The following is an 11,199-nucleotide window of genomic DNA, read 5'->3' as shown; positions in this document are numbered from 1 at the left end:
TCAAATATGTGCACGAGTTTAAAAAATTGTTCATGATTTCACGAATTTATTTTGATAATATATCTCGGTGATGCAGCAAAATGTGGTCATAGACATCGGAGATTATGATATAATTTTCTCCCCTTGCAACGCACGGGCCTTTTTGCTAGTAGAAGAAAACCGGATGAAAACCGGTGCAATAGGGCCGTAAAAAAAGTGCTAGACCGTTGTTACCGGTCACTATGCCTGTTGCAATAAACCAAGTAACCATCCCTTTATATCTCAAAAGAAAAAAATCGCGTAAAGCGTGTACACCTTATTTATCAATCAAAAAAGACACGCATATACACTAGCTAATGTATATACACTTTTGACTTAATTTGATAACTCCATTGCTTGCTTTGCTTTGCTGCTCCATCATGCATCAGCATCAGCTGTAACTCCTTCCTTGTGATTAATTGTTTCTCTGTCAGGCTCATCAGTCTAGATCGGACTAGCTTAATTAAGCTCCCACCCTAACTAACTACTTAACAACACTAGCTAATTAATTAGCTAGCTTGATGAGGCTGCTGAATCATCACCAGTTTCTCAAATGCTGAGTCCTCCTCCTCCTGCTGCCGGCCTCTTCAGCAAAACAGTACTCACTCCGTTTGGAATTATTTGTCGCAGAAATGAATGTATCTAGACATATTTTAATTCTAGATACATCCATTTTCGCGACAAGTAATTCTGAACGGAGGGAGTACGTACGTATTATTCTTCACTTACAGCTCCAGCACCACAACTGCAACAAAATCAACCAACCAAACACGCGTCATTAACCACAACTGCTAATGCACGGATTGATGATGTCTCTAATCACGCATCCTGTTTATACATATCATACACAGAGGTTGTAGCTACTCACAGTCTGAATCGGTGGTGTTCCACTACGCCATCCGGCACGCCTCCAACGACGAGCTCTTCTTGCTCACCGACGACAGCCGCGACGCGTACCCCTTGTAGTTGTAATTGTAGTTCCCGTTCCCCCAAGACGACGTCTGTTGCTCCATCCTCCCGACCGGCTTGTGGGAGGTGATGCCAGCTTGTGTGATCATGCACAATATGATTGTGAAGTATGGGGTTGATGGAGTTCGCCCTGGTCTAGATTTTCAAAACATGGGCTATCTGGCAACATTTGAGGATTTTATCCAAATGCATCATCAAATTTGACATAAAGAAACTCATGAGTAGCTACAGAATGATCTGGTTGAGCATCTTTGGGTGTTCCACATGGAGAACTAGAACATGTGTCTGACTCAGATGAATTCAAACTTGAACTATTTTATTTCAAAATATTATATTTGGATTGCTATATTTATATTTGAATTATTGTTGCTTAAGATTTGTGTTTGTTTATCTTTGACAGTTTTGAGTAGTACGGGCATCGGAGAAAAAACTGAAAACAGAGATTTGGGGGTTTATGGTTGGATAACGTCCACACCTGTTTGTCCGCAAACATGTTCGGAAGTGTCTACAGATATTTGGTCTGTTTTGATGATCGGTGTTGCAGTTGGCAATGTGGTGTCAGGAGAGAGCGAGAGACACACGTGGCCACCCACATGGCTGCCACGTTGCTCCCTCATCTCTTAGGCCATGTTTGTTTAGACATTTGCTTCTGGTTTTGCAGCTTTTTCAATTTGGCAAATAACACACAAAAACTCTTAAATAGGGGTTTTTTTATTTGACTTTTGGCTTATGAATCAATATTGTTATATGATGGTATATGTCAAAAGCCGAAGCAAAAGGCTGATTTGGTCTATTTAGAAGCTTTTTTTTTGACTTTTTGGCAAAAGTGAAAAAGCTGCAAATGCAGAAGTAGAAGCCCAAACTCAACACAACAGGGCCTTAGTTTGTTGGAGAGCTGCTTGATAGCATTGCTAATCTGATGGTGCACCTGCCACATGGAGTAGTACTAACTGATCCATTAATTAAGATGCATAGTTATGTTACTAGTTCAAAAATCAACTCTGACCGCTGTTAATAACAAAACATATACTGTAATAAATAAACGATGTAACATCTCTTTATCTCAATAAAATCAGCCAGATGGCATTCCCTTCAACAACAACAAAAATGTACGTGTGGACTTATTATTTATCAATCAAAAAAAGACACGCACATATACACGTAACTCCATCATGCTGAGCTGATAGCTGCTAATGTATATACACGCAATCAAAAAAATGCTTGCTTTGCTTTCGTTTGCTGCTCCATCAGCTCAGCTGTGATTAATTGCTTCTCTTCTCTGTCTGTCAGGCTCCTCATCAGTCTAGATAGCACATGCATCTGCTAGCTTAAGCTCCCTCCCTAACTAACTAGAGTAATTAACAACACTAGCTAATTAACAATACTAGCTAGCTTGATGAGGCTGAGGCTGAGTCATCCTCCTGGTGCTGCTCTTACCATCTTCAGCAATGCGTATTATTTTTCACTTACAGCTCCAGCACCACAACTGCAACAAAATTAACCAACCAAACACGCGTCAATAATAACCACGCTGATGCACGGATTCATGATGTCTCTAATCAAGCATCCTGTTAACATATCATACACAGAGGTTGTGGCTACTCACAGTCTGAGTCGGTGGTGATCCACTGCGCCATCCGGCACGCCTCTGACGACGTGCTCTTCTGGCTCACCGACGACAGCCGGGACGCATACCCGTTGTAGCTGTAGTTGTAGTTCCCGTTCCCCCGGGACGGCGTCTGCTGCTCCGTCCTCCCGGCCGGCGCCGACGCGAACGACAGCGGCGAGTACAGCACCGACGACGCCGACGAGCAGCTGCCCGCCTCCCACTTGAAGCTCAGCTTGCCACCGGACCCGGACCCGGAGCTCGCGTCGTCGTCGCACTTTGATACCGGCGCTGCAGCACCACCACCATCCCTTCCCTGGAAGCTCAGAAACTGCTGCTCGCACAAAGAAGATCGATCAGATTATTATAAGAAATTTCCCATCTGGATCGACACAAGTTCAAAACAAGATGTCCTCTTGCGACCATCATCACTAGCTAAAGAAACCAAGTACTAGTGATTAATACCTTCCATTTCTTCCCGCTGACGCCGTTACTGCTGCCGTACGGCCTGGCATGCGCAGCCCACTTGAGGAGCTCCTTCACCCGGGCGACCGCCTTCTTCCCGTCGATCCTGTGCACGATCTTCTTCACCGCGCCATCCACAATGCCATTCTCGTTGAAGATGGGCAGCACTTTGCAGCCCACGACTACGGCGCCCGCAGGATCAGCAATGTGCCCCATTTCTCCTTCCTCCTCAGAAAGACAGATGATATATATCAGCTGATGAGATGTCTGAAGCTAATTAGCTAGCAAGTACAGCTCCAAATAGCTTACTCCCCTGTATCTGTATGTATGGCCTTTATAGATAGGGACCAAGGGGTTCCCTACCAAGCCAAGCGAAAAGAATCGGCCGTCCCGGCAGGCAACCGACGGCCAGGATCGAACATCATAAATGAACCGATGCTCAGGGAACAGACACGTGCCGCTTCCCACCACAGATCTCCCACAGGTCAGTACCAAGCTGAAGTGGATCTTGGTCGTCGATTTTCGCACCAGACGATCAGTTCGGGCGCATATTGTACTCCCAGTTGCAACCTATCGAGATCCCTTCTGACAGCAAAAAATACACAGACAAGAGATTAACTAGTAACATGAGCATATAATTGTGGCAACATGATGCCCAGGGCCAATGGGAAGTGTCTGCCAAGCTGGCATCAGCACTAGTTACTAGTTAACACCACATGTGGGAGATAGAATAACATCACAGTGCATGTTCTGGTTAGTGGCTATAACCAAGTGCAAGAATCTTGATTAGGTGCGTGCGGTTGGGGTCAAAGCGAAAAAGTTGAACACTGCTACAAGTACCAGGCCAGTAGTTTAGATCTCTTCAGCCCAACTTGCTTGATTGATTGATTGTTTAAGCGTGAGGATTAGATCTTAGCTGTGTCATCACACGAGAAGCGGTATTGATTAGTAGGCTAAAATGAGAAAGATTAAGCAAAGCAAATGATATGGGCATGCATGATTGATTAGCCTGGAAGTGTGTTCTCTGCACACATTTGCTTAGGGTGGCCATGTGACAGACAGCCCCCCTGGGCTACTGCATGTTGCATGTTGGGGTTGTATACTGACATGACATGCTGTAGAGTAGTGCAGTGTAGGAGATTGGCTGGGCTTTTCTATTGTTATGCTTCTGCACCTCTTGTCTCACTAACTAGATGATGTGGAGGCCACATGGAATGGGGTTACATTGCTAGATACCATCCACGATGTCAAAATTGCATTACAGATGGATGGAACAGAATGAATCTAAAAATTGCATTACAGATGTTTAAGGGTGGACACTGGGCAAAGTTGCATAGAAATTTACCACAGTGGATGTGAACAAGAGCTGCAATAAAGTTACTTGCCGGGCCCTAACGATGCTTCAGGGATTTCTGTTGAAGAGAAATGGTGTTAACAAGAGCTGCAAACAGATCCACCCTGTTTTTCTCAGAGGAACATGGTGCCTCGTGGCAGCTGAAGAAGTATGTCCCACTCCCATCCAGTGACTCCAATCATCTGTTATACATTTTCAGGCAGGCAGGGAAAATGGCTTTCTGCTGGAATTTGCCATAATTGCAGGGTGACCAATGGAGGGACACTTGTCCCCACATGGGCAGCACGATGCCCAACACACTATTATAAGCTGATAAACGACCAGATCCTCTCTGGTTCTCAGAAAGAGTGCCACGACATGACTGACGTGGACCGAAAAGACTACATTCTGCGAACAAGATTTTCTAGACATCTAGTTATGGTCACAACATGTTGTGTGTTTCAAATATCCTAATAATGCGGTGATGATATATATCCTGCTGGTGCAGTGGCCACATCTTGGCATCTTGCCTCTACTCACTCTGATGTGTTTCCCCTTTGAACATTTTCTCCCTCGGTTTTCTTCTAAAAGCGCTGGTAGCTTGCAAGTAGCTGCCAGTGCCACCGAATTGTGTGACATGATCGACACCACGTCTACTTTTGTTTTGAGCACAGAATTGACAGTTTGAGTTCATGGATTCTTCACTCCTCTCTTGGCGTTCCAGCATATAGCTGGCTCAGTGTCCGGGAGCTGTTGTGAATCTTCTGTTTGCGAACAGTTTTTTACTCTTTTTGATAAATTGAGATTGCTAACCACCCTATCCCACATGGTCAAAACATTACATATGCAATGACACCATTCGTTTTGTCTGGATCCACTGGAGAATAGTGAGGCAGCAGCAACTGCTCATTGAAGATTCTATGCTATTCCCATGGATGCAAGTACACTAACTAGAGCTCCAAAAGGAGCCCCGTGATAACATTAGCAAAAAGCCTACAGGCAAAAAGGGGATATGACGGAATTTTTTCAGAACTTTCAAAAGAATTTATTCTTAATCCTAACATATGTCATACTCGAAGTTGATAGGCAGAGTACTTTTAGAAGTATGTGTATGATTTCTACCAAAAAGAAAATCGTGACTATTGATGTGAATTAAACGAGTACTGTACCCATGATCCTTAATGCACTGAATACGTCCCCCAACAAAGGGTTGCTTGCATGTGGACAGGGCCGTACCGGGGAAATCGGAGGCCCCGTGCAAATCAAAATTAGGCCCTAAGTACTAAAGAAACAATAATATTTTTTGTCAGCCAGTGTAGTTTTCCATAAAAAAATACACCAGTTGAAAGCAGAAGTTTAGAAGACTTGTAGATAGCACGTACCTGATTTGCTTTTTTTTAGCTGTACTATGCTATGTTGGAAGAGCTGTAAGATTGAGAGAGAGCTGAGAGGAACTGATGGATCATGATTAGAGAGAAATGCATAGGGTGGCTTGGTGTTAAATATTTCTAACCGTTCTTTACTCTAGTACCTTTTTTTTTGTGTGTGTGTGTGATTCTTTACTCTAGTAAGTACCTAATGCTTCAATTAACACCTTGATTAACAAAAAAAGGGGGGGCCCTCTGGTGTTGGGGGCCCTGTTCGGTCGCTCCTGTTGCACATGCTCATATACAGCCCTGCATGTTGACTCAGAAAATGATTGTGCATACCTCACCTCGAAATGGATTACGTATCATACCAATATCCTGTCCCATCATGTTTTACTTATTAAGAGAAAATATTGCTCAATGTTTTTCATATAAATTAGATGGTAATTTAGTATATAGCTGCATGATGTGCGTATTTAACTCTAAAGAAGCTAAGCCACATTAACCTAGTAATCCATACTTGAGATTTACACACAAACAATGGAAACAGAAACTAAAATGCAGTAACAATTTTCTGAGAAGGAACTTACTTCAGAGTGAAGACACCAGACACATCACCCACAAAGCAGAGTTACCCAAGGGATTCCTTGTCGCTTCCTTTAATAATTAAAAATCCTGTTCTACAACCAAAATGGGAATGTGTTTAAAAAGCATGAGACCTGAACTGGTAATAATCAGCAAACTAAACCACACAGGAAATTATTTATTATCTTCTTATCAAGAAATACAACTTTTTTTGAGTTACAATAGTATACAACCATTTATGTGTTTACAGAAAATTCTGAGCAGACCTCCCTAGATACAACCATATCAAAAGTCAACACTATTCAGAAGCAATTAAGTATTCGTGTGTACAATTGGCTATAGCCAGGACAAAACCTCGCGTTTGAACAAATCTATGTTGCCCGATTCATGCCTCTTCTGATTGGCGCATGAGTTCAAGTAAGCTAGAAGCTTTCCTTTTTGCGCGGTCTGTGCCGGTTTCTGACAGCTCCTTGAGTGCATCTTCCCCTCCAGCTGCCTTTGCAGCCATGGTTTGTTCAGCATCAGCAGAACAGAGAGACCAAAGAATGGCTGCCGCGTTCTCCCTGTTGCGAGGAGAGCCAGTTTTGATCACCTCGACTAGTGGAGGCATTGGCTCTGATTGTGTAATTACAGACTTGCCTTCTTGATTACCGGCAAGAATCGACAAAAGAGTGAGCGCCTCGTCAATCATTCCCCCAGTGGGATCCACCAAGAAGTTCATCAGATGGGTGATGATTCCAGCTTTCACCGCCCGGACCTTATTGCCCTGATATATGCACAGGTTGAAAATTGCCGTTGCCGCATCTTTCTTGCCTCTTGGGCTCCCGTCGCACAGAAGATTGATGAGCGGAGGTATCGCACCAGCAGCGCCGATAGTGACTTTATTTTCATCCACAACTGACAGGCTAAACAGCGTGGCCGCGGCATTCTCTCTGGCTTCCATACTCCCAGTTTTTAGCACTTCCACTATCTTAGGGATGGCATTGGAATCCACGATGCTTGCCTTGTTGTTCTCATGGATGGAGAGGTTAAGGAGTGCCGTGACGGCGTGTTCCTGCGTTCTTGGATCGGAAGAGGAGAGCAGATTGACCAGCAGCGGAATGGCCCCTGCTTCAGCGATGCATATCCGGTTGTTCACGTTTCTCTTGGCAAGCAACCGGATCTCCCCCGCAGCTGCCCGTTGCTCGTCCTGGTTCCCACCCCGCAGCCTATTCATCAGCGAGATGAGACCAGCATTGTCATAGTCGGAGCTTTTGACCGCTTTCTTGTCATGGGAGTTGGCTTTGTTCTTGGGAAGCTCAATGCCATTGGCTTCGCACCACTGCGCTATCAGGCTTTTGAGGACAAAGTTTGGGGTGAGGGAAGTATGCGTGAGGGCCAGCTGCGTCTTGGGGCAGGTCTTGTGCCCAGAATCAAGCCACTTCTGGATGCAGGACCGCTCGTACGTCTGAAAAAAGAATATAACGATCGTTAGGATAAATGTGGTTGATGAAGGATTGACTAGCAGTGCTGCATATAACAATGGAACAGCCGCACCTGGCCGCTGGAGACGATGACGGGGTCCTGCATCAGCTCGAGCGAAATGGGGCATCTGAACTCGTCTGGGATGATGGGGGACTTCACGGAGGGAGACCTGCCCACACCGGGACCCTCGGCGGAGGGGGCCTGGGCGATGACACAGTCCTTGAGCTTCTTGAGCAGGGAGGACATCTCGTCGACACAGCCTTCGGGCTCGCCGCCGCTGGAGATGACCATCTCGTGCAGCGCCACGGACTCGCGCTTCATGTCAGCCATGGTCTCGAGCTGCAGCTTCTCGGAGACCCTCATGAGGAGGGCCGGCACGGTGGGCTTGTCGTCGCTGAGCGCCCAGGCGAGGTCCCTGGCGAGCTGCGCGTCGGCCGGCTCGGCCCTCGTCGCCGCCCGCTTGAACTGCGAGTGCACCAGCGCCACCTACAAAAATGGGGATCAATGGCACAATTGGACAGTTAGAACAGAATTGAATTGAGGTGTGAAATCTGATGGAAGTAGGAAATTGGATTGGTGTGGCACCTGCTCCTGCACCTCCTCGGGCATGTCGAAGTCGTTGTAGGGCAGCTGGTCGAGCGCGGCCTGGATCTGCTCGTTGACGGCGGCGAATTCGCGGAGGAGGCTGTCCCGGCCTCGCATGGCCTGCGGTCGTGGACGGGTGGGGAACAAAAAATCAATCTTTGGGGTATAGCGGCGGCGGCGGCGGTGGTAGAGGGAGGGAGGGGGGCGGGGTATACCTGGTAGATCTTGCTGCCGTGGTGGACGGAGTGGAGGAGGTCGCGGGCGGCGCGGAGGGCGTCGGCGAGCGGGGGCGAGGCGGAGGCGGAGGGGTCGTCGAGGAGCGGGGCGAGGAGGCGGACGCGGCGGGAGAGGTCGCCGCAGAGGCGGCGCAGCGGGCCGCGTGGCTCCGGCAGCGCGGCGATCTCGGCGGCGGCCGTCGCGGCGGCCATGGCGGGGGCGAGGTTTGGGGGGGAGGGAGAGGAGGTCAATGGCGGGCGGACTGGTCCACGCGACGCGGTTCCTCCCTCCCTGGAGATGGAGATGGAGAGTGGGTTTGAATCAGTCGTCCGATCCGGATCCAAGGGCCCACGCTCCTTCACACCACCGATGCAAGGAATGGAAGCAAGGTTCCTTCCGGCCTCTGACTTCTCTTTCACCCGCCATATGATGATGCAATCGTTGGTGCTGTGAAATCATGTTGTCATTGTGTCCCGGTCACGTGTTTCTCTAAGCCCGGTAATGCACTCGTTATCCGGCGAACATGGCAGCATTGTATGAGGGGCACGTCAGGTTAGCATCGCCTATAGCGACGATCGAACCGGTGCTGCCGTCGGTTCAAGTTTTTACTGGTCTGACCGTCAGTTCACCGGTTCATTTGCTGGTTTTTAAGCCATAAAAATATGTAAAAATAGGCCAAATATACTAAGTTTCTAACCTTTGACAGTTAAATCTGATAAGAAAGTTGGATGTTGGACCAAATTGGCGACGTCGGCCTGTTTAATCGCGCCCAAGGATAAATACCTAACGGTCACAATTATTTTTCCTCTTTCCCAGCAATGCTAGCGTGCATTATCGATTCAACTAGTTTCGGTTTTTCATCTTGTTTGGGCAAGAAACCGGCCGGTTCAACCAGGTTTGTCCGGTCCATTAGCAGAACGGTCTGATTAGCTTATAAAACCGGCAAGGCCGACGGTTCCGGTTTTTCCCAGTCCGGTCCGATTTTTTAACTATGCCTCCAGATCCAAAGTCTGTGATGTTAGAGTTCTTACAAAGTTTGTGATGTTGTCATGTTGCTAGCAAAGTTGAAGCCTCGTCCACAGTTATGATTGTGACATACTCCTTTCTGTTGGGAGTATATCTTTTGTTGGCACTAGCTTAAATCCTTTAAATCATGTTGTAGATCCTTAAATCCGTGATGTTTTCGTGAGTAGCTTCAATGTTAGGTGTCATTTAATTTAGTTTTCATTGTGGTTTTAGTGTTAGGTGTGTCTCAGTCACACAGTTCATTACTTTTTCTTTTCAGTCCAATTATGGGCAATAATTTTTGCCCAACACCCAGTTTCAGTGACATTTTAGTTCAGTTCAGTTATGGGGCAACCATGGTGAGAACTTCTTGTGGAGCAAGCGCTCATAGTATGCTTTGCATGGGTGTAGGCTCCTTGTGTTCCTGTGATATACGGTTTGAAGTGCTCCTTGTTTATTGAGAAACCATGGTGGGGTCCTAGGAGAAAAAGAAAAGACTCCCAAAACACCAAAGAAGAGGCTGAGGTCACCATTAGTGGTGCCTGTAGTGGGATCCCCAGGGGTTAATGTCGTGTTATCTCATGCATCTCCAAGACTAGGTGTGAAACAATCGTCGCCAACACTGCCTCAGATTCCTCATAAGTTCTAATGTCTACTTTGCACATATGTTAAGTTTTAATGTCAATTGTGCGCATATCTCAAATGTCTTGGCATAAGTTATTTGTTCATCTCAAATTCCATAGGTCTTTTATGTAGAACAAAAAGAAGTAAACTTAAATCTAAAATCTGGAATGATTTTGATCTTGTGTATGATGGCAACAAACTCAAGGAAGCCAATTGTGAACATTGCATGAGAGTTTTTGTGGTTACAAGAGAAGCTGTTACTAGTCAATGCATTAGGCATTTGTTAGTTTGTGGGGAAATAGCTAAGGTCAATGAGTTTCTCGATTCAGTTAAAATCAGCCATGCCACAACCTGATCCAAATAGTCTAGAAAAATGGAACTATGACCCTGAGGGAGCTCATTGGGATTTGGTGGGGATGATTGTCGTGCATGAATTGCAATTCTCCATGGTGGAATATGATGGATTTAGGCAATTCATGCATAGTCTGAATCCCACATTTTAGGTGGTGTCTAGGATGACAATAAGAGTTGATTGACTCATGCTATTTGATGAACAAAGGACAAAGCTTCTAGTGGTTATACAAAACTTAACCTCTCATGTCATTTTAACCGCCGACATGTGGACTTTAAGTCAAGTCATGAGCTATATGTGTATAACATGCTGTTTTGTTGGTGCAAACTGGAAATTGCAGAAAAGAATGATTTGGTTTTCCAAGGCACAAACCCCACACAGTGGAACAAATTTATTTAATATCATGTTAGAATACATGCAACATTGGGGTTTGCCAAAGAAGGTTTTCTCCATTACTCTAGACAATGCAACAAATAACAACTCATGTGTGAGCTTCATCAAATCCATTAGGCTAAACAATGCAACAAAGAATTTGCTACCTTCTAAAGGAGATCTTTTACATGGTCAATGTGATTCCCATGTGATCAACCTCATTGTCCAAAACGGGTTG

The 11,199-nt window shown here is 45.9% G+C and overlaps 2 protein-coding genes across 3 annotated transcripts; both read right to left on the bottom strand.

Moving 5' to 3' along the window:
- Positions 1–2,078: 2,078 nt before the first annotated feature.
- Positions 2,079–6,369, bottom strand: LOC125519047. Of its 2 annotated transcripts, none has more exons than XM_048683935.1 (3): positions 3,059–6,369; positions 2,594–2,927; positions 2,079–2,473 (listed from the first exon to the last, which is right to left on the bottom strand). In XM_048683935.1, exons 1-3 carry the CDS (start codon positions 3,272–3,274, stop codon positions 2,454–2,456), a joined length of 570 nt encoding a protein of 189 aa, XP_048539892.1. In that variant the 5' UTR covers positions 3,275–6,369; the 3' UTR covers positions 2,079–2,453. The 2 variants fall into 2 exon arrangements, with proteins under 2 accessions (XP_048539892.1, XP_048539893.1); XM_048683936.1 differs by having other exon boundaries at positions 2,594–2,924.
- A 132-nt stretch (positions 6,370–6,501) lies between these two features.
- On the bottom strand, positions 6,502–8,900 carry LOC125519046 (U-box domain-containing protein 12-like). The gene is made up of 4 exons (XM_048683934.1): positions 8,608–8,900; positions 8,393–8,512; positions 7,880–8,293; positions 6,502–7,790 (listed from the first exon to the last, which is right to left on the bottom strand). The coding sequence occupies exons 1-4, from the start codon at positions 8,818–8,820 to the stop codon at positions 6,729–6,731; spliced, it is 1,809 nt and encodes a 602-aa protein (XP_048539891.1). The 5' UTR covers positions 8,821–8,900; the 3' UTR covers positions 6,502–6,728.
- Between the last annotated feature and the right edge of the window lie 2,299 nt (positions 8,901–11,199).

Source organism: Triticum urartu, chromosome 7, assembly GCF_003073215.2.
Source record: "Triticum urartu cultivar G1812 chromosome 7, Tu2.1, whole genome shotgun sequence".
Classification (NCBI taxonomy): domain Eukaryota; kingdom Viridiplantae; phylum Streptophyta; class Magnoliopsida; order Poales; family Poaceae; genus Triticum; species Triticum urartu.
This window is presented reverse-complemented; position numbering and strand designations above follow the sequence as displayed.